The following is a 27999-nucleotide window of genomic DNA, read 5'->3' on the forward strand; positions in this document are numbered from 1 at the left end:
GCTGGACACCAAGTAGAGGAATTTGGAATCTGAGTCTCGAATACAAAGCTCATCATCACCCTTTGAACTGTGCCCTCTCCTCTGAACTATGTCCTCCTTGGGTTACTATGGTACAGATCCTTGGATGGAGACCATTTTCTTACATTATCTCCACCTTTCCAGTTCATAGTGCAGAGGCCAAGAAACCAGCTCTTCCTTAACACTTCCAGAATTTTATCTTTGTCATTCAATGCATTCCAGGGAGATAACTGCTTTCAAACATGGTCCAGAACCAATGTGACATGCAGTTGGTCTGCAGACTCAGCAATGTGACAGGGGGAGGTGTCGATACACTGCATTTATGAAGACTGACAGTCATTCTTGGCAATTGCCGAATTATTATTCTGCAGTGTATTTATTGAGCAGCAGAGACTCCAGCTAATTCTTTGAATTCTAGAACCAGAATTTAAGCTAACTTGTATGTAGTTGCTTATTTTGCAACATTCATTCCCTCTTCCACACTCCTATTGTCTCTGGGATTGGGACTACTGAATGGTTTGCTGAAATCTGTGGTTTGCTAAGACTGAGACTGCTGTGTGGTTTGCTAAAATCTAGACCAGGGGTGGCCAAACTGCAGCTCGGGAGCCACATATGGCTCTTTCACACATATTGTGTGGCTCTTGATGCTCCCACCTTTCTGTCAGACAACTTGAAGAATGCATTTAAAGTTGCTTTCTTTCCACATCTCTCTCCATCTACTTGCTTTCTTTCCTCCTTCCTTCCTTCCTTCCTTCCTTCCTTCCTTCCTTCCTTCCTTCCTTCCTTCCTTCCTTCCTTCCTTCCTTCCTTCCTTCCTTCCTTCCTTCCTTCCTTCCTTCCTTCCTTCCTTCCTTCCTTCCTTCCTTCCTTGTGGCTCTCAAACATCTGACATTTATTCTATGTGGCTCTTATGTTAAGTACCTAAGTTTGGCCACCGCTGATCTAGACATTCATTTCATTCATCTTCCTAAAACACCCTAGTGATAGGGGGTGATTTTATTACAGCTTTGATGTCACGTGACCAATTTCCATCCATTGATATCTAAAGATCTGCCATCCAAGCTGGAAGATGTTGTTAAGACTGCCGTGGCCCTTGTCCTTCCCTTACTGAAAGAGTTGCACTGTGTGGTGGTAACACTTGGCCAACATGGCGTCCTTGTGTGTGGCCAGAGCATGGACGGGAGTGTCTCTCTTCATCCTGGATCTTGTAACAAGGTAGTACAAGATCAAGGGCATACAAATAAAGTGGGTAAAGGCATGGAAAATGGGAGAAAAATGAATCACAGACAAAGAGGGGAGTGGATAATTGGACAGAAAATAGTATCCTTGGTTTATCTGTCCTGGGACATGTGAGTCTGCTCATTAAATTACTGCTCTTGGGGCTCCTTGGAATTAGTTCAGCTGTAGTATATACTGGGATGCTTATTGATGACTGAGGGGAAAGGAGCTCTAAAACCAATCCACTGCAACTTTTCCTTGTGCAGAAATGAATGAGAGGATCTCATCTTGCGTGAGCGCCACAGTGGCCATTAATGGGGCTCCTTTCATTTGTAATATTTATCCAAACAGTAGAGAATTACACAGTACAGTTCTCCTCTGGCTACAATTGCATGCGTTGTTTTGTCTCATGCCCCAGACCACGGCAGGTGAGCTGCTTGCCACTCACTACCCAGCAATTCCAGTCCCTATGGAGCAGATAGTGAATGTCTCTGGAGCAGGTGACAGGTATGTTGCTTAATTGCTCAAGGTTGCCATGGGATTCCCCACCTTCCTCTATTTGATCTGTGCTCCCCCCGCTCCACCAAGTTGCTGTGACAACATAACAGAGCATGCACGTACGCAGCATTGCTAAGGAATAATTGCTCCAAATATTTATCTAGAGGTGTCGAAAGACAGGAAGGTTATTGTGAGCTGTCATTTTTTGAGGCTTTGTGAAAAGGAAGGAAATTGAATCAGTTAAAGCTCAGGAAGAAATTGGGAGGGGGGACACTTTCCCCAACATCTTTAGATGATGTAGCAATTGTGAGACCCACCTGAACCTCTTGGGAGCACAACCCCACTTTAATTGAGAGGAGTACAGTTCAGGCGCTTCTCAGGATAAAACGGGAGGCTTCAACACCTTTGAATGTCAAGATAACTTAGATTGATTAGTTACCCGCTCCTCCGGATGACCTTAAGTTGCTATGATAGAAGCAGGAACTTGTAGCACTTCAGGAGTATATCTGCACTGTGCACATAAATCTATTTCAAACTGGTTTTGACTGTCACTCTTCCCACCAGAAGTTGCATTCATGAAAGTTAGCGATGCTTTGCCCGCTTATTGCTCTACTGTTCATAAAATTTCTTGCAGGGAACCTTGATGGTTAAATGATTTTGAAACTGATTTGAAGTTGACATGACCCTCTGTGCAGTCCATTGTCCAAGACAAGAAATGCAAAGTGTGAAGATAATGATGTGGGCAGGGCTCTTTTTGTAGCAGGAATTCCTTTGCATATTAGGATACACACCCCAGATGTAGCCAGTCCTCCAAGAGCCTGTAAGAGGAGCCCTGTTAGAGCATTGCTAAGGAATAATTGCTCCAAATATTTATCTGGAGGTGTTGAAAGAAAGGAAGGTCATTGTGAGCTGTCATTTTATGAGGCTTTGTGAAAGGGAAGCGATAGGGATAGGGAAGGATAGGAACGCAAGGGAATAGGAACGTCCTTGACATGGAGATACAATTTCAGTAGCAGCCCAGTATTTCTAGAAAGGCATAGCTTGACTCCAAGAGGAGAATCTTTGACACAGAGATGCCATTTTCAGCAGCAGCCCTGTGTCTCTGAAAAGTAGTAGTAGTTTATTTATTATGGTCAATGACCAAATTCAAGTATACAACAAAATAAAAACATAATAATATAACAGCTAAAAGTATGCTCCTGTTAAGAATACCAAGGATCACATTTCATGAATAAAAAACACCAGTCATCATATTTCAAGAATTTTTTTAAAGATCATATATTAATCTAAAAACAAACGCTAGAGAGGAGAAGACCTAATAAACAGATCTATTGTTTGCTGGAAACCATGATCACTTGGGCACAAAACGTAACTGTTACCTTAGTAATAGTTGGAATTTCATCTATCAATAGTTTCTCCAAACATGCCCTATCCATCAGCACTACTAGCCCATCCAAAAAAAAGGAAGGATTGCCATCTCCAATTTCTTTATAAAAAGGGGGCAGTTTGACTCCAAGACAGCTCAAGGGAAGTAGCAGTTTCAGTCTGGGCACATCTTCGGTTACAATAATTATGCAAACTGTAGGTGTTGTAGTTCTGTGAGGTGGATTGACAATTTCTAACAGATATTTTTGTTCTAGCTATAATTCTTGGGGGATGGGGGTAGAAACCATGATACTGGCATAAAAGCACTTTAAGTTTGTAGTTCATATATGTTCTAAGTTCTCCAGAGTCTGAAATAGCCTCTTCTCTCTTCAGCTTAATGGCTGGAATAATTGCCGGGTTGCTTGATGGTGAGGACACAAATCACTGTCTCCAGATGGGCCTCTTATCCGCCAGCCTCTCTCTCCGTTCTTATGAGCCTGTTTCTCCAGAGATCAATGCCACCAGTGTGAGTATGGAACAGGTGCAGGCTCAGAAGTGGCTGGGAACAAAGACATGGAAACTGTCTTAGTTAGGCCATTTGCTTGAGGACTCCCTTCTACTTCTGTGGCACCTGGAACAAGCAGACTTCTCCAGCATCCATCTGTCTTTGATTTTGAACATGATGGGTTCCATGATCACAGAGAAGAAGGTGGTTGGCTTACCCTCTTTTCCTTCCCTTCTCCTGTGGACTCTGCGCTATGTGACTCCATGCGACTCCTTTGGAATACTGTGCACAATTCTGGCCACCGCACCTCAAAAAGGATTTTTAAAAAGTCCAGAAAAGGGCAATTAGAATGATTAAAGATTTGGAACACTTTTCCTATGAAGAAAGGTTAAAACGCTTGGGGCTCTTTAGCTTGGAGAAATGTTGACTGCGGATGACATGATAGCGGTTTAGAAGATTATGCATGGGATGGAGAAGGTAGAGAAAGAAGTACTTTTCTCCCTTTCTCACAATACAAGAACTTGTGGGCATTCAATGACATTGCTGAACAGTCAGGTTAAAATGGATAAAAGGAAGTACTTCCTCACCCAAAGGGTGATTAACATGTGGAATTCACTGCCACAGGAGGTGGTGGTGGCTACAAGCATAGACAGCTTCAAGAGGGGATGGAGCAGAGGTCCATCAGTGGCTATTAGCCACAGTATATATGTATGTGTGTGTGTATATACATATATATATACACACAATATATATATATATTTGACCACTGTGTGACACAGAGTGTTGGACTGGATGGGCCATTCACCTGATCCAACATAGTTTCTCTTATGTGTTTGTAAGAATACTGGACTAAAAGAAAGTCAGAATTCTGCACCAAGGCTGCATCTATGCATCAATGCACTATCTTCTCCACAAAGGAAAATCCAGTTGCAAATGCTTGTTATAGCACAATGATAACATCATATCCCACCACAGCCTTGTCTCAGATGAGGAGCCATGTTAGTCTGTGGCAATTTTTGTTAAATGGAGCAGGTTGAAAGGCATAGTTTGCAGTGTAAGCCCTTGGGAGCAGGAACCAGTTTATTATTATTATTTTTTTGCTCATGAAGCTCTAAAGCACCAAGTAGCCTAATGGCACTAGTTACATAAATGTGGAAACAACAAAGCTTTGTGGTGCACCCTCATTGTTGGAAGCCTGTAATTTGAAGGGGCAAAGAATACAGGGGAGGGGAGATAACAGGGAGCATGGTAGATAACACAATCACATCAGACCTCGGAAGCTAAGTAAGGTTGGTATTTGGATGGGAGGCCACCAAGGAAAGCTCTGTTGAGGAAAGCAATGGCAAACCACCTCTGCTTCACACTTGTCTTGAAAACCCCTTGCTGGGGTCACCATAAGTTGGCTGTTATGTGATGGAACTTACATACATAGAGGGCTTTTTTTGTAGCAGGAATGCCTTTGCATATTAGGCCACACTCTCCTGATGTAGCCAATCTTCCTGGAGCTTACAGTAGGCCCTATACTGAGAGCCCTGTAAGCTCTTGGAGGATTGGCTATATCAGGAGGGCGTGGCCTAATATGCAAAGGAGTTCCTGCTACAAAAAAAGCCCTGCATGCATACATGCATAAAGCCAAGAGTGGTGATTGGTCACTTTGGTGGCTTTGCAGCTGCCCACAATCTGGCTTGAAGCTAGACTGGTGTATCTGGGGAAGCCCTGGGCTCTTGCTGGCTAATGAAGGAAGGGACACAAGGAGGACGCAGAAGGATCTCATGAATGTTCACTCATGGGAGAGTTTTCACAAACAGCGATTAAAATCATACCTCTATTAAGCTGAGAAAAAAATTATTTGACCGTGGAAACGAATCTGTTGCACTTCCTAACCCCTTTTAAAACCACAAAGAAAAGTGTTCTTTGAATCTCCTGTGAATGATTTTAAGAAGATAGTGCAAGGGATCCATTTAAAAAATGCCAAGTATAATTCAATTATGCATTCTGTCTATTAATCCGCAAAGTAGAATGTTTTATCTGGGGAATTTTTGGGTGGAAAAACAGAGGTTTGCTATGCCATTTTGAAGGTAGCTCTGAGCTCTAATTCCTCCCAGGATCTGGATTGGCTACCAGCGTAGTGTTCCCAAGGACATAATCTGCTGCCACTTCTCAGTTGTTCCTCTGAGTTTAAGTGAAGATCTCTTCCCCCCTTCCAGAGCCACACCAGTCATGCTTGTAAGGAGCACCATGCCATGTGAAAACTCCCCCCCCCCAAAAAAGAGTCTTCCCACTGGTGGCCACATACGCCAAAGTCCTTGTGTGTGGAAACAGCCCCATTTGTGGACCCCAAAATGATACGCTCCCATAGATTAATCCCAGCAGCAATTCTTTTGCAATCATTGAGGAAAGAATCGTGATGGGGTTGCCAGGTACCCCCTGGCCACTGATAAGGTAGGGAATATCAGGGCTTTTTTTCTAGAAAAAGCCCAGCAGTGGCTCATTTGCATATTAGGCCACACCCACTGACATCACCATTGTTTCACGCGGTTTTGTAGGAAAAGCCCAGCAGGAACTCGTTTGCATATTAGGCCACACCCCTTGATGCCAAGCCAGCCAGAACTGTGTTCCTGCTATTTAAAAAAGCCCTGGAGAATATGAATCTACCTACATTCATTCGAAAGATACTGTGGAGATCAAGGAAGCCCTTTATTCATATCACACATGCACACACCTTTCCATCTCAGGCAAGAATTTTAAATGCACTCTCTGAAGCACCTGCTCAGCCAGGAGGGGAGGGGGGGTAGAGAAATGTTCCATTATCACAAAGATGGGGAAAGATGGCATTAGAACATCCCGCTTGTGGGGACTTAACCTTCACAAAGAAGCTGGGTGTTGCTCATGGGAGGGTGGCCGGAATTTTCCAGGCAGGAGCAGCCAGGAGTGTTGGTGAAAACTAGAATTTCATTATCACAAAGAGTTGAGGGGTGGGGAACTGGGGATTCAAACACATAAAAGGGCTTCAGCCCTAAATGCAGAGAAAGAGAGAAGGAAGCTGCTTTTCCCCTCTTCCAGCAAGATTTCAGGCAACAGCATCCCTGTGCCCAGAGAACAGGGGGAAGAAAACAGAGGCCAAGAATGAGGCTTTCTGCAGTGGCCACCACCCTCACTGTGCTTGCCGTGCCATTTCTTTTCCTGGATGAAGCCAGTGAGCAACGAGTTGGGGGGAATTTGGCTGCCAAAGAGCACTCCACTGCATCTGCCAGGGGCAAGAAGACCCTTGCCTCCTTCCATGAAGGAGATGGGGGGAGAGGCATGAGAAGACGGCTCTCAGCGGGGTTGCAGAAGGTGGAAGGGGCCAGTGGAACTCAGGATGGGAGCCAGAGCAAAGCGGTGAGCCAGGCCCAGCTGGGAGTCAGTAAGTCAGCTGCTGGTAGCAAGAAGCCATCTCCTCAGTTGCCCCCACCAAAGAGGAAAAGCCAAGGGCTTCAGAACCACTTGAAAGGCCATGGGAATTTTAATACCGACACGGTGAGTAAACTCTCTTCCGATTCTGCCCCAACCCTTCACCATCAAGAGGTCTCTCCTGCAAAATAAAACAGGTGTCCAGTGGCATCATAAAGGACTAATGCAACATACCCAAGCATAAGCTTTCATGAGTCAGAGCTCATTTTGTTGAGATTTTGGAAGCTTCTTGTCATTCTTTGGCAGGGGTCTTCAAGAGAGTTTAATGAAAGAACTGCCCTCGTGTGGTCTAGGGCCACAGCACCTTTTTCCCCACCTTCCTGCCCCACTATTGAGGTTATCAACAGAGGACCTGCTTTGTGCTCCCCGCTTTCACTGGTGAGCAGCATAGACAGGGCCTTCTCAGGAGTGGCACCTGTGCTTTGGAATTCACTCCTTGCAAAGGCTCACCTGGCATCAAGTATACATAGATACCATCAGAGACATTTTTATTCTCCCAAGCACTATAGACCCCTTACAACTGGACTTAAATTAAGCTGTCCTTTGCTCGGTATCTTATTTTGCTGAGGTTTTCAGGTTGATTTTAATACTAACTTTTATGACATCTCTTTAATCTGGTGTGTTTTATGACTGGTGTATGGTTGAGTGTGTCTTGATTTTCAAGAATGACTTTCTTGAGTCACTGCACTGCTTGGTCTAAGGAGATCCACAGCTGGATCACCAGCTATGCTGCCAAGTCAGAGGCTGCTAGGCTAGGGATGGGGCAGGAACTAGTCTGGCTAAGCCCGTAGCTTGTTGTATTGGAGTTTGGAAGATCTGGTTTGACACTTGTGGGCATCACGACATCTGTGGCCAGTCCGCTGTCTTCCAGCCTCATTTCTGGCATGTAAAATGAGACTGATAGCAACTCACCTCGCAGTAGTGTTCTGATGCTGAACCAACAATGCATCATGTGGTGCAAGGAATAAATGCTATTAAATATCCTGGGTAGCTTTTCTCTAAACTTTTATTACACTCAGGGCCGCAGCTTAGGCAGATTTGCTCCTAGATCCAGGACAAATTACTCAGGCTGTATGATAAAGATTAAGTGGATTTTCTGAGCTCATTGCGTTTCTAGACATGCCCTCTTTTTGATCTGCAGGATAATAGCTCATTACAGAGTCAGTCCCAGATATTTTTTTAAAAAACACCCTGAAAAAAATTAACCCAATATCCTTGAACGGCTCTTAAAGGAACTGACCCAGAATTAGAAAGCTAGGTCAAATTCTGAAGCCAAACAATTTTACGATTTAAAAATGTCTGCTGCTTTTGAACAAGGCCGGAGAGAAAAGCAGAGTATCCTCCAGACTGCATGGCATAACTGCGAGAGTGTCAGACTGGGATCTGGAAAACTCAGGTTCAAATCCCCAATGACCCATGAAGCTTACTGGGTGACCATAATCTCATAGTCTGATCTACCTAACAGAGTTTTGAGGATAATATGTGAGAAGTGAAAATCATAAACATTACCCTTACTCTTTGGAAGAAAGGCTAGAACAAAAAACAAAAGAGAAGCCATGTTAGATCAGGCCAATGGCCCATCCAGTCTGTGTCACACAGTGGCCCAAACCCCAGGTGCCATCAGGAGGTCCATCAGTGGAGCCAGGACACTAGAGGCTCTCCCACTGTTGCCCCCCTGTCCAAGCATCAAGAATACAGAGCATCACTGCCCCAGACAGAGAGTTCCATCAATATGAAAGTATGGCAGATTTTGCAGGTGAAATTGGGACATGTAATTTCATATTGACCTGGATGGCCTAGGTTAGCCTGCTCTTGTCTGATCTCAGAGGTGAAACAGGGTTGGCCCAGGTTAGTGTTTGAGCAGAAGACTACCAAGGAAGTCCAGGGTAGTTCTGCCGAGGCAGGCAATGGCAAAGCACCTTTGAAGTCTCTTTGTCTTGGTGGTGGGAAGTGCCATCGAGTCACATCTGACTTACTGCAACCACTAGTTTTTTCAAGGCAAGAGACATTCAGAGGTTGTTTGCCTTTGCCTGCCTCTGTGTAGCGACTCTGGTATTCCTTGGTCTCCCATCCAAATACTAAGCAGGGCTTTTGAGCTCTCACAAGATTGGGCTAGCATGGGCTATCCAGATAGGGCTTGAAACCCCTGCAGGGGAGCCATAAGTCAGCTGTGGTGCTTGAATGGCACTTTCTACCACCATCAAGTTTGTGTTCCCCATTTTGCAGTCTGCCCGAGTATTCCCCCCACTATTGTACAATGGTAGTGGTTTCCCTCCTGCCCCCATGCTGTATTAGCTCGTTCTATTAATTTAAAAGCACAGAGTATTTCCAGCTAAAGAGATACTAGTGTCTGGGTTTTCCTCACCTACAACAGGATCCAGGGCCGCTCACCTCAGGACAACAAGAAAAAAAATCATTGTTCTGTAATAGGTCATCAGAGTTCAAAACAAGCCTCATCACTTCTGCATAGGAAATGGCATGCTATGTCTACACATGCCTTGTGGCCTCCTTCTTGTGTAATGGCAGGGCTTTTTTTTTTAGCATGAATGCACAGGAACACTGTTCTGGCTGGCTTGGCATCAGGGTGTGTGGCCTAATATGCAAATGAATTCCTGCTGGGCTTTTTCTCTAAAGAAAAGCCCTGATAGTCACACAAGAGCTGCATGTTCTCCTCTATTGCCACAGGCACAGACCACATGCATGTAAAAAGAGTTGTCCTGTAGGCACTACCTCTTCTGCATTGGCTTCCCCGATAGGGCTAGATAACACACCTCAAGGACCACTGCAGGTCAGAGAAATCAGTCCCCCTGAGGAGGAGAGGCTTCTCCATATGTTCTTGTTGCAGTCCAAATCATGCACCAATCTGGCACCACTTGTGTATAAACTGGAGCTGTCAGATGTTCAAGCACCACCAATCGCAGCTGAGAACAAAGGTACTTCTGTCTACAGGAGAGAAGCCCGGATGGTCTTTAGGCAAGATCAAGCTACATGCTGAGGAACTGACAGGGAATGAACCATCATGAGATCTAGTTGCTTCCATGTGCTTTGAATGCAATATTCAACAGGTGCAGCATATATGTCTTATTCAGGAATTGCCAACTGTAGGGAAAATGAATCCAACAAACTTCAATTTGAAATACAATTAGTAAAGGACAAACAACACCCACAAAAGGAAATAAGATCTTAGGTCTCAGAAAATCTGCAGACCATGGATAATTAGAAATAGGGCTGGAAAAAGACACTTAATTCAGTGCCATTTTAGAAAGCAGGCTGGTATTATAAGGAATTCTCTATGCTTCTTAGTATTCCTGTTTCGGGATTCAGTCAAAGACCTGCAAAAGACCCTCCGACTGTGATGGCTGCCTGGGCCTCTACACCTGCAAACTGCCAAGGGGGAAGTGCGACTTAAAGGCAGTCTCCCGGAAAACAGGTACCCCATAAATTCATCAAGCAAACTTACACAGGCGAATGTGGGACCCTTGCCATTAAAATCCAAAGTAGCCATTTTCTCCAGATGAACTGATCTCTATTGCCTGGAGATCAGTTGTAATTCCAGGAGATCTCCAGTCATCACCTGGAGGTTGGCAACCGTGAGGCAACCCCTCTTGGGGTTTTCAAGGTGAGAAATGAGCAGAGGTGGGACTTCCTTGATGACTGGTCTCCCATCCACATACTGACTCCGCTTGGCTTTTGAACTCAGAAAAGTTTGGGCTAGTCCAAGCTATTCAGGCATCTTTCTTACTAGGAGTTTAAAGCAATCCAGTTTTTAAAATATTTGAAGGGGGGGAGGGAAAGTTAATCTTCAGAATTAAGCCTCCCCCCCCCCCCCATCCACATATTCTTCAGCTGTTATTTTTAGGGCCAAGTGATATGTCCAGAGTTTGGGCCATGCCTTTTCAGTCTGTGGCAGTCAGCGGTTCATATTTTTCTGTCTTAACCCACCCATAGAACCTAGATGTCAGAGTACTCTAGCCTTCTCCCTGATGTATTAGTTTTCCACATGCAGGGAGCTTTTCAGTTTGTTGGGCTACTCAGTCATGACAGCATTCTAGTAGAAGACTGCCCAGACCAGGTTTAAATTCCTTAGTCAAAAGCAGGCCACCCATACAAAACGCTAGAACAGTCCAGTTGCACCTTTAAGACCAATAAAGTTTTATTCAAAACATAAATCTTGTTGGTTTTAAAGGTGCAACTGGACTCCTACTTTGTTCTACTGCTTCAGACCAACACGGCTGCCCGCTTGGATCTACATACAAAACAGTGTTAAATCAAATACTACATATTTTCAATATATCAACAGCAGGGGGCACTGTAAGCACAAAATAGTGCCATGAGTGTGAGAATTCAACACATTTAGGACTTCATGGTCTTCACATTTCCCTCTATTGGCAATTATTTCCCAAACATTGTCCTGGACCTATCTGGCTTTACCTGAATCTCACCAAATCCCCCTCTTCTTTCCAGCCCCTATCTGTACATGACCTTTTTACATGCAGGTCCCATAACCCCAAGCACAGCTCTTTCTAGTGATTGAAGGGGCCCCCCTCTTCCTTTTTCAGTGACAAAGCTGTCGGGAGCTAACTCATAGCTTGTTAACTATGTAGTCATGTAGGGAAACAGGCTAATAACTTAGTGATCATCATAAAATCATCATTACTAAGAAGCCCTACTATTATCCCAGTGTCATGGTGGAAATGAGTTTAGAATCTTCTCTTCATTTGTGAAGTTCCCCAAGTAGTCCCAGGAAAGGTACTCTCCTAGGGAGAGCCAGTTTGGTGTAGTGGTTAAGTGTGTGGACTCTTATCTGGGAGAACCGGGTTTGATTCCCCACTCCTCCACTTGCACCTGCTAGCATGGCCTTGGGTCAGCCATAGCTCTGGCAGAGGTTGTCCTTGAAAGGGCAGCTGCTGTGAGAGCCCTCTCAGCCCCACCCACCTCACAGGGTGTCTGTTGTGGGGGAGGAAGGTAAAGGAGATTGTGAGCCACTCAGAGACTCTTCGGAGTGGAGGGCGGGATATAAATCCAATATCTTCATCCTCTTATCTTCTTCCTATACCGAAAGAATGCAACTGAGTTTGAGTATGGCATTCCAGCAACCAATGTCCTTCCCTTCATGCCTAGTGTTTTCTTCTTCTCTCTCCCTCTGCTTTAGGTGGTTTTCTCCAGAGTATCCAGAAGAGATGAAGGCCCCAAGATCTTCTCAATGTTAGATCCAGCAAAGCACATTCCATCAGCAGTCAGTTGTCCTAAACTTGCGACAGTGTACTGCGTTTTCAAAAATAAGTTAATGGGAACCAAGATACACTGCCTAATAAGGCTCATGTTGTTGCATTGGAATAAACAGACAATACTTTTTATCTTGGTGGATTAAGATGCTTGATGTGACAAGAGGCATTTCCATTCGCTGGCATTATCCATGTCTGCTGCTACATAATGGTCCCCTTTCTGCTCTGGAGGAAGGCCACTCACTATAGCCAGAGTTAGCAATGGTTCACCCTCCCATCCTTGCATTATTTCCCTAAGCTCACATGCAAGCAGGCTAAGGAAAATAAAAGATGGGGCATGTAGGATTTAAAATAGTCCAAAGGAATTGGCTTTAAGCAAGCACACACATAGAAGATATTGGATTTATATCCCACCCTATACTCTGAATCTCAAAGTGGTCACAATCTCCTTTACCTTCCCCTCCCCCTCACAACAGACACCCTGTGAGGTGGGTGGGGCTGAGAGAGCTCTTACAGCAGCTGCCCTTTCAAGGACAACTCCTAAGAGAGCTATGGCTGACCCAAGGCCATCCTAGCAGGTGCAGGTGGAGGAGTGGGGAATCAAACCCGGTTCTCCCAGATAAGAGTCCGCACACTTAACCACTACACCAAACTAGCTCTCTAAAGGAATTGCCCTGCTGCAATCACCTAAGCCCTGCTTTCCTTGCCTGCATTGGTAATAAAATCAAGCTTAGGGTCAATTCCAGCTACAATCTGAGCTGTAAAGTAAGAGAGAGAACTCTGTTTGGCACTTTGGAATTTACGTGTAAGAAGTCTCATTGTGAAGACACTGGAGATGAATACAAATATGGAAGCGGCCCTAAACTAGATCAGTGATGCCAACAAGAATAGGACATTGCACTGAAACTTTTGAGACAATGGCAGAGACCTTAAAAACACAGGGGAAGGGAAACCAGGTTTGTGATGCAAAGGCAGGCAACGACAACCCACCTCTGGACATCTCTGGACTTGAAGACCCTATGGGGTTGCCATAAGTCAGCTATGACTTGATAGCTGTTTCTAACGCCACCACTAAGCATTTTGTGCATGTATTGCAAGCTGTCAGTTTTCAAGCATAGCTACAATCTGCTCCTTTGAAGAAAGGCATATTACCAACTCTAAAGTGTGCGGAGTGTGTTAAGTCTACACCAATACACACACTGCTGCCTAAACTTCCAGTAAAACTTCCACAGCAAAGATGAAAAATGGAAACTTGAAGGAAGGGGTTGCATTCCTTGGAGGTCTCCCATCCAAGGACGAACCAAGGCTGACCCTGCTTAGCGCCTCTGAGATTAGACAACAGCAGGTTAGCCTGGGCCATCCAGATCAGGGAAAAAAAGTCTGACAACTGCAAAATGTAAAGTGGTACATGAATACCTTCCAGATGCTACTGCTGGGGTACTCCTCCCACACCTCCTCACTGAGAAACACAGGCACAAGATGAGCAGCGATAGAGAGCCAGTTCAGTGTAGTGGTTAAGCGCACGGACTCTTATCTGGGACTGGGAGAACCAGGTTTGATTCTCCACTCCTCCATTTGCAGCTGCTGGAATGGCCCTGGGTCACCCATAGCTCTTGCAGAGCTGTCCTTGAAAGTGCAACTTCTGGGAGAGCTTTCTCAGCCCCACCTACCTCACAGGGTGTCTGTTGTGGGGCAGGAAGGTAAAGGAGATTGTAAGCCACTCAGAGATTCAGAGTGAAGGGTGGGATATAAATCCAATATCTTCTTCTTCAAGAAAACGGTAGCCTGAACAGGGTTATGGAACTCACAATTTGCACTGTGAAGCTGACTAGTATTTGGATAGGAGACCTCCAAGGAAACACAGGGTCACTACACAGAGGCAGGCAATGGCAAACCACCTGTGAACATCTCTTGCCCTGAAAACCCAGCTGTCATTTGATGGCATTTTCCACAGTCCTGTAAGATGAAGGCTGTATTTGGCCAGGCTGGCTGGGGGATGGGCTGTAGCTCACTGGCAGGGCATCTGCTTGGCATGCAGATGATCCTAGGTTCAGTCCACAGCATTTCCTGGGGAAAGGGTCAGGTAAGAGATGATCTAAAAAGGCCTGTGCCTGAGAATCTGGGGGGGGGGGGCACAGTGGAAGGGCTTCTAGCCTCACTGGTGGACCTCCTGATGGCACTTGGGGTTTTTGGCCAGTGTGACACAGAGTGTTGGACTGGATGGGCCACTGGCATGAACCAACATGGCTTCTCTTATGTTCTTATGACGTAGTATAAGGCAGCTTCATGTCCCACCTATAAAAGCTGAGTCCCCAGCACCTTGGTCCCAAGACCACAGAACCATTTTATTTATTTGATGGGATTTCTATCCTGCCCATCCCATCAAGGCAGGCCGGTTACAGGCATAAGCCCTTTTCATCAAAGCAAAACGGTCTTCTGTACCCATCTGGCACACATTCTGGTGATTGCTGACCCTTCTCCTGTATCTTTGTCCCTCTTAGAATGTATCAAGGCAGCTGGGATCCATGCAAGAGGGACATATTATTGTTGCACCCCACTGCTCATTCAGTTCTCGCCCCACCTTGCAGGAATTTTGCAGGCCTTTGACTAGTAAGAGTAGGCTCAGCGTAACCAGAGTATGAAAAGAACCATTTCATTTGTTTAAACATCAGTCACTTTTAATGTCATCACATCATGCACTCGGCTTAATTCAGGGAAGGGTGAGAACCTGTGCCCCCAGCTGAGGAGGGGAAGCAGTCTTCCATCATGCAGTGGTTGCCGGGTTGGGTAGCCAGCGGTTCTCTTCCCTCCTCACCACAGCCTCCCCCCGTTTATAACCTCAAGCCCACCTTCACGTGTCCCAAGTGTCCTCATGTCTCCAACTTCTCAGCATCCAAGTTAATGCAGCCTCTGTCCTGTTTGCCCCCCACTGCTGCTTGGGACAGCAGCGTGGGCAAGTGTCATTGGCTAATAGTTTTCCTAACCCCAATATAAATAAAAGAAACAAGAAGTTTAATAGCTACGAAGTACAACCACGGTGAAGTCTGCAAAGCGCCAATGGAGAGTTCCGAGAGAGCTTTGTCCAGTGCATGACCTCTGAAGACGTCCATAGACCCGTCCCGGCAGCATCCGTGACCCTTATGCTGGTTTATCCCACAGGCCAGCTTTTCACACAAGCACAAAACTCTGGGATATCCTGGCTCCTGTGTTGGGGCTCTCCCCTCTGTTGGAGAGGACTAAGTGGGAATGGGTTTTAAGGGGAAATTGGTCTGTTTTTTGTCCACGGAACTGTAGACGTTCCTTCTCCCTACAACAGCGGCAACTCTTCTTTCTTACTTCTTGTGGAGAAATTTCATTCTGTTACCTGAAGGGGAGGGAAAGGGGGAAAATACGTTTACAGGAAGAAAGAAAAAGAGGGTACACAAGATCTTTCACTGATCCTGCCTAAGGGCTTTATCAGACGATCAACCAACATGTGCCCTAAGCATGTTTCTCCCACCAAAAGACTGCCCAATGTGACAAAATGCACAACACCTAGATGCAGGGGTCATTTTGTAGAAAAATAGGTGGTAGAGCTCATTAGCATAACTCATTAGCATATGCCACCCCTCCCCCACTGGCCAAAAGCAACCCAATGCAAAAAAAGAAGAGCCCCGGGCAAGCGAGGCCTGCTTCGGCTGGCTAGAGATCCAGCCAGCCCAAGCAGGCCTCACTCACCTGGGGTTCTCCCCTCACAATCAAAAGTCTAGCAAGCCACCCGCCACCCAAAATCACATAAGAAGTTGAGAAAGAATGGTGTGGGCTTCTCCAGGGGTTAATGAGGGCTGCTGGGGGCGTGGTAAAGCCCATGGTGGCTGCCTGGCTGCCTGCTCTCCTAATCCAGGGACATATGGACATATGAAGCTGCCTTATACTGAATCAGACCCTTGGTCCATTAAAGTCAGTATTGTCTTCTAACACTTGCAGCGGCTCTCCAGGGTCTCAAGCTGAGGATTTTCACGCCTACTTGCCTGGACCCTTTTTGGAGATGCCGGGGATTGAACCTGGGACCTTCTGCTTCCCAAGCAGATGCTCTACCACTGAACCACTGTCCAGGGATTGTTATGCAGCTGCACCTACTATTCAATGGACAAGGTAGGTGGGGAGGAGGAGGGGGAACCCTCATAAAGGTTCAGGAGCTGTGCTCCTGTGAGCTCCTGCTGAATTCAAGGCCTGCCTAGATGTCACATTATCCACCAAGAATGGATGGGTATCACTCATAGGAGATTCACATGAAAATGCATATTTGGCAGACCTACATCCTACCCATGTCGCCTTGCACTGCTGATGCCCCCCCCCTCCCGTTCTCTACTGGCTTCTTCTCACATCCCTGTGGATAAACACAGAACTTTCTGCCCTTTCCAAGCCGCATTCCTTAAGACTCTGGACTCCTGGCAGAGTTAAGAACGAGGCATAATGTGCCGCCTCTACCATTAGGCAAAGATGGCCCTTGCAGGGTGCTATGGTATCTGCATGATGTGGCTGTGGATTCATATAAATTTCACCAACGTTAATTTACTTCTGTTATTTATAGTCCACCTTTCTCCCTGAGACAACTAAATTAAACTAATTAAATGGGGACTTGTTTTGTTTTGTCTGTCTGGCGTTCCCTCAATGATTCCTCCTTCCTGTCCTGTGTTCTAATTAATTTTTCTATGTGCTTTAGATTTGGTTTTAGTTCGTCTTACGATGTGTTTTTATATTGTGGTGATTTTAGCAGCTAGCCAACTTGGTGGCCTGACTGGGTTAAAAGGTTGGATATAAATACTATTATAATCTAATAATAAACAATGAATACTCTACTACAACTGAAGTTTTATTGAAAAGAATTTTTAAAAGGTGGAAAGACAAGATGTGGATCTTTGCAAGACAGACAGAGACTCTGGGCCTCAGTCAGTTGCTCTGGAAAGACACGATTTCCGTATTTCAGACACAAAACTCGTCAGATAAAATCAACACGAAGTCAAAAAGTTCTGTTGAATGACAAGTTGCAGACACAAGTCTGAATAAGGCGGCCACGTTGCCTGAGTGGCTCCTGGTACCAGCATGCTTTTCTCCTAAAGTGGAGGCTCATCTATCAGGCTAAGCAGAAAGAAATGCCTGAGAGCTCTTACGTCCCTAATGCCTGCTTCATAGTAACTCAAATCGAGTGGGAGCCCTCTGGCAGGGAATAAATATAGAATTATACCAAAAACTGAATTATATTTTACGTTGCTTGGTCCCTTCACTATGACTGCATCTGGACAGCAAACACTGTCCTGGTCAAGTTGAAAGGTAAACAAACCTGACACTGTCAAGTATCCATACCACCACCACCACCACCACCACCCCGGCAGAAAGGCAGCAGCAACTGCAATTGTTGTGTGGATCTGGGGATGGGGGAAGGTGCTGTCTTCCAACCTGCAGCAGCACTACAAAGCTCCCACCTCCACACAACTATTTTACTTATTTATTTAAAACCCGAGCAGCCTTTCTTCCTTATGTTAACTCCAGGCAGCAGCTGACAATATAAACAAAACACAAGATGGCTTCAGTCAGTCCTAAGCAAAACCCAGATAGAAGCAAAAAAAAAAAAATTACCCACTCCAGCGTTGCATGGCCTGATAATCAGCTGAAGCACTGAGCTTCATCCCTCTGCCCTATTTCCCCCTCCCCCATATCTTAAAAAATTTAGATGACAGTCTCCTTGGGGCAGAGACTGGACCCTTTCCTCTGCTACTCGGTGAAATTTATTCCTGTCCTACCAGACCACTAAGCAAAATCAGTTTGCTTATTGCATTATTTATGAGCTTTTCCTTATGGCTCAAGTTTGAAGTCTTCCTCTAATCTAAGGAGTCCTCACTCCAACCAGGCACAGCCCTAGACTGTCTGGCAGCCTAGGCAAGGCTAACGTCTGGTACCCCCCCCCACACACACACACTGATAAGTCACTGAGTCAAGGGGGGGCGGGGTTGTCCAATTTGGAGACCCCAGAAGGCAGGCACCCTAGGTGATTGCCTAGTTTGCCTAGTGGCAGGGCCGGCCCTGCCTCCAACTTCAGTGGTTCTTCCATTGGTGGAAGGGTGGATTCACCTCATTATATATATTAAAGCTACGGATGGCGCTATACTAACGATAGGGACAGAGTGCTCTGTATTGGTCTGCATATAATTGCTTATAAAAACATCTTTAAAAATTATACTTTTCTGTTTTGTTTACAACCCGCTGATGATCTCTTCTGCCAGAAAAGGCATAAACAGAAGCTGCTTGATCTCTCACCTAACCCTTTCAGGAATTTATTAACTCCGCTCTGCTCTCCACTGGGAAGGGTTTCCAGGTACTCCTGGGCACGTACTTCAAACAATCCTAATGAGGAAGGTAGAGAAGGGGGGAAAAGACATTATTGGCTATCACTTGTCAGTTTCAGTTGCCATCACTAGACATGTGGGATGTATATGCTTCAGAGACCAGAGAGGAAATTTCAGCAGATCTGTCTGTAACATTTTTCTCTCGTCCTTTTTCCAGAGCCAGCACACAGTTCAATCCTTTTCTCCATTTCATCCTAACCACTCTGCGAGGCAGCTTAGAAAGAGAGAGGGAGAACGTATGGGGGGGACCATCCAGCAAGCCGTGTGGATTTGAACCCAAACCAACTTCAATCATTTGGGATAATTCTTTTAGTTACAGAATCTGTTTGGCGAGAAGGCAGCATGAGTATAGCCCAGGGGTGGCCAAACTGCGGCTTGGGAGTCATGTGGCTCATTTATCTCTTTAAATAACTTCTCCAAGCCAAGCCTGCTGGAAGCTTGAAGAAAGCATTTAAAGTTGCTTTCTTTTCACTTATCCATCCCTCCCTCCATCTATTTGCCTTCCTTCCTTGCAACTTTCAAACATCTGATGTTTATTCTATGTGGCTCTTACAATAAGCAAGTTTGGCCATCCCTGGTATAGCCCGATCTCAGAAGCTAAGTAGGCTCGGTACTTGGGAGACCACCAAGGAAGGCTCTGCAGAAACAGGCAATGGCAAACCACCTCAGCTTTTCACTTGCCTTGAAAACCGCCTGCTTGGGCCGACAATGAGACAGCTGCGACTTGATGGCACTTTGCACATACACCCAAAACCTGTTTGGGGAAGGCTAGTAAGAGGACTAGCTCTCAAATGTACAACATCTGTCTCATTCTACTCTTTCAATGGGTATCTTAAGGCCTGCTCTCACAGCTGTGTGTGCGTGCGTGCAGGCATGTGCACACACAAGCAGTCCTGCTGAACCCAGGTATGGTAAAGTCTGCAGTCTAAAGATCAACCAACTAAAGCTTAAATCAGTTGGTCCTAGGCTGAGATAAATGGGAGATGGGACACTATTATTAAGGGTATGCTTATTTCCTGGGACAAACTTTGCTGTTAAGTATTCCTTCCAACAACAGGTGGCCACTGTTGTTTTCTTTCTTTTTTTCTTTGCAAAGATCTGTGCACATCACTTCATGGGAAGCCCACGTGTTTAGAGTATCAGCTTAGGATATGGGAGATCCAAGTTCGAATTCCCACTCTGCCATGGAAGTCTGCTGGATGCTTTGGACCAGTCACACACTCTCAGCTTAACCCATTCAGCAGGGCGGTTGTTGTGAGGGAAAAAAATGGAGGGACAAATTATGCAACACACTTTAGGATCTCACTGGGGAGAAAAGGAGGGTATGCATATCTAAGTAAACAAAAGCTGTTATGCAAGAGCAGAACTGATTCGCTTCCTTGTGTCATTATGAAGTGTTCTTGGCGGACACGTCCATTGCATCCAGCCTGCTACTTCAAGCGCCTTATACATTTACAGGAAAAAACCGAGTAACAAATGAGAAATTGCACTTTCCACCTCAGCTGCTATTTGCTCCAGAGGGGGAAGTTTATGCGTAGCCACAAGCTTTCCCTTTCAGGGCAAATATCAGCTCCTAGGAGGGGTCCTCCTAACTAGGAATGGGCATGAACCAGGAAAATAGAAAGCGTCCTGTTTAAATGGCTTTTGTAGGTGGCACAGGCACCTGGAAGTGAACGCACATGGGCGACTGTATGTGTGGGGAGGCAGGAGTAATGCTAAAGATTGGTTGCCACCAGGGCCGTAGCCAGGATTTCATGTTTACTGGGGCCCGCAGCAGCATTTTTTGGTTGGAGGAAGGCTAGGGGGCCACCTGGCTTGGTACTAAACACTTTCTCTGCTTCTCAAGTAAAGCGACAACTCCTTCCCTCATTTGTCTAACTCAATAAACCTTCCAGGGGGGATCTGGCTGCAAGTAGGCTCCCCCCCCCCCCCCGCCAATATGAAGCCCCTACGGTAGCAATGCTGCACTTCTTCAGAGCAGTGGCAAGTGGCGGTGAGCAAAAGGGGCAGATTGGAGGCCCTCCAATGGAGGGGCCATACTGATGGAAGGGGGGGTTAATGGAGTGGCCTGGCCCCCCCCTGTAGCTATGGGCCTGGTTGCCACTGACCTTCAGTATCCCCCCCCCCCCCCGACACACACACGCATAATCACCTGGAGGCATTCACTTCATGGTGCATGTGCTGCTTACAAAAGCCATTTAAATTGAACCTTCTTATTTCCGTGGTTCGTGTCCATCTCTGTTCCTAACCTCTGCCATCTCTGATTTTAAAGAAATTTAAAAGAGGTGGCAGATCTGATCGAGGAACTCCAACATTGTGTCTAATCTGGGCCAGAGAAAATGAAAACAGAGAGGGTGTTTATTTAGGACCAGAGAGGAAATCAATCCACCTTGTACAGTGAACTTGTACAATTAAAATTCCATCAAAGCCAGCGGGTATCTTCCATACCACAATTCTCCTCTTACCAAGAGAAGTCTCTCACCTTTGATTCCCTGCTTCCGCAGCTCTCGTTCCTGAATGAAGCCCCCAAACATCTGGGTTTCCATGAAGACTTCGAGAAAGCGCCGGAGGCTCTTGGAAGAGACTGACTTCCGGAAGGCTTCCCGCTGCAGGACCCTTTCTTCCTTCTCCGTGGTTGTCATGAAGAGGGAGTAGTGCCCCACAATCTCAACAAAGAAGCGGACAAACGCTTCTGACACCACTTCGTTCAAGGGGCTGGACTCTGGGAAAGCATCATGGAGGAAAACACGGCAGAGTTTTAATGAACAGTTACTGGCAGGCCGCAGACACAGGACTGCTTTATGGCCCTGTAATTGTCTTATGCTGGCATCCAGGTTGGAATCACCATATTGTTGGAACAGCAAGAGTGGATTCAGAGCTCCAAGAGCTGTACAAAGCCACAAGAGGGTTCTGCAAGGTGCAGCGATGGTCTACACACCTCCAAGTGCACCGTCAAGCCCAGTGTTACCCCCCCCCCACCCTCACAGCCACTCAGAATTAATGGTTCTAACCCTTACCCTGCTTGCTGTTGAGAGGGGCCTCTTCCTGGTCACTTGCCAGCTCATTCCTCTGCTCCAGGATGTGTTCTAGTGCTCCCTGCAACTTCCGAGGTAAAATGGAGTCCTCATCTTCCATCTTGGTAAAAAAAAGATTACTTATGTATGTGAGATTGTCACGCTCTGGGAACATACTTGTTTTAAGCATCTGCTTTGAGCCCCAGTCACAGACTGGTAAATAAGGTCTCTGTACAAAGACTTTCATGCAGCCATAGAACACATTTGTACCAGTATGGTCAAGGTCACCCAAGTTTATCAAAGTATGTGAATGGCTTGGCACAGGCTAACAACTGCTGCTTGGAGCAATTCAAAATGGCATCCATAAGGTGGTCCTTTGGCGGCTTTACACGGTACGAAGAATATTTGCATGAACAGAGTTTGGCACAACACACACCAAGGCATACCACAGTAGCAGAACCTGCAGATAAGACGCAGACTGTTGACCCAACTCAGTCAGCCCACAGGGTTTTTCATCAGGGTAACTCATAGGAAAAATTGTCCTTAGTGCCAAAGAGAGTAGCCAGGATGCCTTCTGCACAGGACTTTCAAGGGAGGGAAGGAACAGATGCGTTGTGCCTGCAACCAGTTCACCATACACCACATCTGGCCAGAGGCAGTCCACAGTCATTGTGCAACCAGGCCCATATCTAGGATTTTTTTCTGAAGGGGGAACCAGGGGGGGCTGATTTAATTAATTAAGCACAAACAATAGGAGAGAGGGGCTGGGGGACCAGGAGAGGGTGTGCCTAGTAGATTTGGGAGGGGGCACTGCCTCCAAGGCCCCTGCCTAGTTACGTCCTTGCAAGGCATACAACTAGGGATGGTATTTTTCAGGTCTACTGGACCCCCCCACCCAATTTTTTTTGGGAGGATCCCCCCAGGAAAAAAAACCCAACCAGATCCTAATACCAGTATTTTTCGGAAATCTTGATTATTTTCAGGTCCAATAGACCCAAAATGAAATATATGAGGAGGGGAGGGAAGCAGAGGCAAATCCATAAAAACCAGCTAAGAAGCAGCTCAGCTGAGGCTCTCTGGAGCAGTCCGTTTTAACCAGACTACCCGAAAGAGCCTGCAAAGCAGCTGATCCTGTGGGGAGAACTCTTCCTGCTGGCTCAGCTGGGGCTCTTTTGGTCAGTTCCTTTAAACTGGACTGCCCAAAAGAGCTTGCACAACAGCTGGTTCCACAGCTGAGCCAGTGAGGAGAGTTCTGCAGACTGTCCAAGAGAGCCCCATTTGAGCCAGCGGGGTGAATAGTACCCTGTCCCTAGCTCGGCTGTTTTGTGGCTGTCTTCTGCGGTTCCTTTAAATGTCCAGTTTCCCAAATATGTCCAGAATTTTGAGGGGAATTCTCCCCCACACCAGTTCTCCTGAAAAATCCTGGATGTTTGGGATGCTGAAATATACCCAAAAATACATTTGGGTACATTCAGATAGATCTGAATGCACAGCCCTGCACACAAGAACAGCTGGGCCAGAACATCTTTCCCTGTTTGCCCAAATGCAAAAGCATTCTCTTCATCCTCACAGCTTCCTCTTAGGATGACTTTTCCTGTATTTTCTGCATTGGCACTGGCAATGAAGAGGAAACATCCTGGCAGCTGCACTCCACGTATGAAAACCTTGGGTTCGTTTCATGCTGCCACTGTTTCCAGCCAGATACTCAAAGGTAGTTTAAAAGAGAGATTACTGATCATTTTGTGTTTGGGTGGGGGTGGGGTGGGGTGGGGGAGGTCCTTTCCCATTTTCATCTCTGCTCCAAACAGTTTTGAGAATTTCCCCAAAACCTGTCAAACTGTTTTACTAGAGGAGATAGAAAGACAGAAAAGTATTTACTGGTTATAGAAAGCGAGGCGTCTCACAAATCACTTTTTGTTTCATATCCCCCCACCCACCCTGGTTTCTCCAAAGCCAAACTGCAAACGATAGGCAAATAAAATAAAATAAAATAAAATACTGGGTTATCAGAACTTCACATTCTTCCTTTCAGCTTTGGTAAACGAGAAAAATTGGACTGCAAAAAAAAGGTTCTTCTTACCTGTCTTAGGAAGCGATTATTAACCAGGTCAACCACAAGGACCTGCCTCAGGCAAAAACACACACAAAAGCGGAAGAATGTTAGAAGAAGGAAACAGGTCACTGACCCTCTCTCTAAAAGCTGCTCTGCTGCATGCTTTCTTTTTTGCAAGGGAAAGTCCTGCTGTGCCCCACCTAATCCCACAGAGCCGCAAAGAGATATGAAACCCTGACCAATCCCGGAGTGGCTTTATGACTTTCACCACAAAACCACAGAATGACAGCTTAGAACACAACTAAGCTCCACCCCACCCCCCTTTCCCTCTTGCAAACACTTTCCCTTCCTCCAAGGATATTTTCCATCTGAAAAACCACAGAACTTCTTGTGCACAGCAGGGAAGGAGAAACTGATACTGCAAAGTGTGGAGACAGCCTGCACACTCCTCTTTCTCTCCCTCTCTTTTACATGATCAAGTTGAGCTTCATACAAAGCACTGAGAAAGGCAGCAGACTGAAACACCAGGCCTGGAAGGGCACTCCTGGGACCTTAATAAGTGGAGGGCCAGCTAAAAAAAGGCACTTAGGTGCCTGAAATGGAAAATCCACATGGCATCACCTTCCTACAAACCACTATATATTGTTAAGGTTTCTTGCCCAAGTCCCACCAAGAGGAAGCTGTATAACAGCTCAGCCATGCTTGGGTACAAGCGAATTTCCTGGTGGTCTTGCCCAGTGGGTCAGCTTCCTCTGTCCTCCTCTTTGTCATTTTTAAGAGTGCCTCAAATCTGTCACTTGAACCATTCTTCTCCACTTATGATGGACCGCTGGGAATTCTGCCCCATGCTGGAAGGGGAAGAGGGTGGAGGGAGGAATGAGTGTAGAAGGGCCAGGTTGCCTACCTCCTGGTGGGACCTGGAGTCCTCCCGGAATTATGAGAGAACTCCAGATTACACTGGGCATTTTCCCATGGAGGAAATGGCAGCTGTAGAGGAGGAACTCTCCACCCCAAGCTCCACCCTCTCTAGGCATCGCTCCAAAATCTCCCAACAATTTTCAGAGCTGGCGGCAACCCTGGCAGGAGGTGTGGATGTAGAAGCTCCGCTCTGTGCCTTTCGAACACTAAAAATAAAAAGGCACAGTCACCGCTGCCAGGTGAGGACCCAGTGATGCTCCTCCCCTGCAACCCAGTTCAAGGCAGGAGGGAAGCATGGAGATTGCCAAAGTGCCAGTGGTCCTGCAAGTCTGTTCTGAGGACTGCTTGATGGGACAAAAGCAGATGTTGACAGACTCAGGATCAGCTCTGCTGAGATTGGGGACCTTTGCCAGGGAAGGCACCGCTTCTTCCCCATCTGGACCACAAAAGGCAGACCTCTGCCACACCCTCTGAACTAACCAATGAAAAGTAGCATTCTGCCTGTCCTTAGCTTATGGGTTGCTAATTGTCAGGATGGCCTAATTCCAGGATGCATGGAATATACTCATTCTGAGAACTGAATGTGCGGTTCTACTATATCTGGCGTATGTGGGACACTCAGGTGGGATGCTTCGGACCACCCTGTTCATAGCAAGATTAGTGGGGGCTATGTAGAGCTTGCATGGATCGCTTCCAGCTGTCAGCACAAGGGCGTACTGGAGTACCCAACAGAGTACAGACGTTTACTTTGGCAGAAAGTATAGCCGCAAGTCATGTCTAGTAGCACCAGCAAGCCTGGCAATACATCAAAATGCCAGAAAGAGCAGGAATCCAGCAGGTGCAAACACAATTGTTTCATGGATACCCCCATTTCCTGCAACACATGTACACACACAGTCTGTTGCATGGGCATATACAAGGCTGCTTTATATATATATGTACTTGGGTGCTTAAAAATGCACCTAGAAGCCCTTTGTGTCCTTGCCACAGGAAAAATACCAGTTGAACACTAACTACACATGCAGTGAGCAGGTTAGTTGTATGAAGCACAAAGCTGTCCAAAGGTGGATCTGGAACATGGATGTGTCTGTGATAGGAGAGGAAGCCTGAGTCTCTAAAGGGAGAAGGCTGCAGCTTGGCAGAGACAGGAAAAAAGGTGACTCCCTAGAATTACTCCTCTGTCCTCAACAGATTTCTTATTAGGCACGTCACACTCAGCCCAAGAGGCGTAACTCCGTCTTGGGCACATTAACTGGGAAAGGGTTACAATGGAATGTAGACCCATTGCAGCATGCGCTGCGCGGGCAGGGAACTCATCCAATCTGCTTAGGTGAAATTAAGCAGGACACCCCTCAGCATGCCACCAAACCAAGCCCATTGGAGGTCCGGCAGGCACTCAAGCATATGTCGAAGACCCAAGGCAAAAGTTACACAAAGTGACAGAGCTTAAAAGTATCATCTCAGGAGAAGCAAGGAATTGATATCTTGGATTTCTCCCAGCCTACCACCACCACTGTGCTTACAGATAACTATGATGATGTCTTGCTAACCTCAGTTTATTAATATGGTAGATATGTATGAAGCCTGAATGGATCACTCATAATCCTCACATTAGGGTGCCAATCCCAGTGATGGCTGATCCTGTTCTCCCACCTAGTAGGGAAGCTGGGCACAGCAACCACAGCCCATAAACCGTCTGGGTAAAGTTTATCTTCTCCAGTGAACAAGCGGCTCTTGTCAAGGAATTCCCTCCTGCTTTTAGCTTGGTGCTGCACTGGCTCTGCCATTTATTGGAAAAGGTTTTCCAGCAGCACCCCCGTGCTTCAATGCTAGTTCGAGAATGACTTGCCCTATCTCATCTGCCTGCGTGGCACTTGAGCCCAGACCTTCTGGGCATAAAACTTGACCCACTGGCAGAACTCTGGCCCTCATCGTATTGTGGTCTTACCTCTTCTACTGGGAGTTCCTTGAGGCGGGGTAGTGAACTGGAGAGCAGACCGATCAGAAATGGGGTTGGGGAGCACACGATGTCAATCATTGAAGGGGGAAGCACAGGGATGTAGGTATGCTGCCATGTAAATGGGTAAAGGAGTGCTACCATGGCGTGGCAACATTTCGACAAGGTGCTGAAAGGGATGCACATGAAAAAGTTAGCCTGAAACACTCCAGTGCCTGCTGCAAGGTTCACACAAAATAATTTGCTACAGGGGAAAAATATATATTAAAAAAAAAAAAGTCCTGGTCTGTACTTCTAGTGCTTAAAACAACATCTAAAGAGGTTTTAATCTGAAGTGATGCCTTATTTCCCAAGAATCTCAGTAGGCTTTTTGATTTCAGAAATCATATTGCTTGACAGTGAAGAAAAGAACTGAAAAACTCTAAGCACTGTCCACTGATTTGGGTTTTACACAGTCTGAAACAACCCCAGAGGAGGCGCTATTTGCCCTGTTGGGGAAAGTTATGTGCACCCCCTCAGTACACACAGAGCCTCCAACAGGGCCCGCCCCCGAGCACTTTCAGGTCATGAAAGTGGAGGGAGAGATTACACCTCCTCTGCACTAGGTTTCCTGTATTCCCATCCATGGTAGGAGACTTCCTGACCCCCTCTGCTGAAGCCTGCTGCCATTCAGCAGGGTGGTGGAAGGAAACTGATAGCAAAAGGAGGTGGTGCAGTTGTCATCCCCAGCGTGATGATGCAACTTTCAGTGTGACCCATATGTGACACTGCTGTGCCAGGGGCAACACGCTCTCTAGCAATTGCCTCAAATTCTTTGGGGCAAATGCTAGAGCAGGGGTGACAAACCCATTTGTTACGAGGGCCAGATCTGACATAAATGAGACCTTGTCGAGCGGGCCGTGCCAGGCTGGGCCATGTGTGTACCTATTTAAGATTAGGTAGTAGAGATATAGACTTTATAAAAAACACAGACAAACACAATTAAAGATTTTTTTAAAAAAAACTTAAAATAAAACATGCTTAAAACATTAGCACTTGTTGGTCTTAAAGGAGCTTTCTTTGTATCTCTCCCATGGGATTCAGGGAACTGGGCAAAGGAAACTCTGGTTCTTTCCCTTCCTCCCCAGGGGACCAGGAGGGAGAGGAGCCTCAGCCAATAGAAGACAGCCTTGGCTCAGTAGCTCTGCTGCGTGATTGAGAGAGACTGGCAAAGCAAGCTCTGCCTCCCCCCCCTTCCTCCCAAAGTGAGGAGCCTCAAGCCACTGGAGAAAATAAAGATTTTGCTCTGTAGCTCCTGTGTGATTGAGCAAGCCTGGCAAAGTAAGCTATTATGCAAAAGAAAGCAAGAGAGAGGGAGAAGGAAGCAGATGACAGACAGTTGCTCGGGAG

At 46.3% G+C, this 27999-nt stretch overlaps 2 protein-coding genes across 2 annotated transcripts in view; one reads left to right on the forward strand and one right to left on the reverse strand.

Moving 5' to 3' along the window:
• Positions 1 to 3998, forward strand: part of LOC132576488 (uncharacterized) — a 42039-nt gene extending 38041 nt beyond the window's left edge. The window contains exons 16-18 of the mRNA XM_060245664.1: positions 1067 to 1233; positions 1655 to 1743; positions 3493 to 3998. Coding sequence (XP_060101647.1) covers positions 1067 to 1233; positions 1655 to 1743; positions 3493 to 3688 — 452 coding nt within the window. The 3' untranslated portion in view covers positions 3689 to 3998. The remainder of the gene's footprint in view (positions 1 to 1066; positions 1234 to 1654; positions 1744 to 3492) is intronic.
• Positions 1 to 27999, reverse strand: part of DENND2A (DENN domain containing 2A) — a 367380-nt gene that overhangs the window by 306277 nt on the left and 33104 nt on the right. Inside the window, exons 13-18 of the mRNA XM_060245665.1 lie at positions 26602 to 26779; positions 23763 to 23804; positions 21686 to 21803; positions 21151 to 21390; positions 18580 to 18666; positions 15597 to 15646 (exon numbers count right to left, since the gene is read on the reverse strand). Of these exons, the coding sequence (XP_060101648.1) occupies positions 15615 to 15646; positions 18580 to 18666; positions 21151 to 21390; positions 21686 to 21803; positions 23763 to 23804; positions 26602 to 26779 (697 nt within the window). The 3' untranslated portion in view covers positions 15597 to 15614. The remainder of the gene's footprint in view (positions 1 to 15596; positions 15647 to 18579; positions 18667 to 21150; positions 21391 to 21685; positions 21804 to 23762; positions 23805 to 26601; positions 26780 to 27999) is intronic.

The sequence above is a fragment of the Heteronotia binoei genome, chromosome 8 (assembly GCF_032191835.1).
Source record: "Heteronotia binoei isolate CCM8104 ecotype False Entrance Well chromosome 8, APGP_CSIRO_Hbin_v1, whole genome shotgun sequence".
In the NCBI taxonomy this organism is placed as follows: domain Eukaryota; kingdom Metazoa; phylum Chordata; class Lepidosauria; order Squamata; family Gekkonidae; genus Heteronotia; species Heteronotia binoei.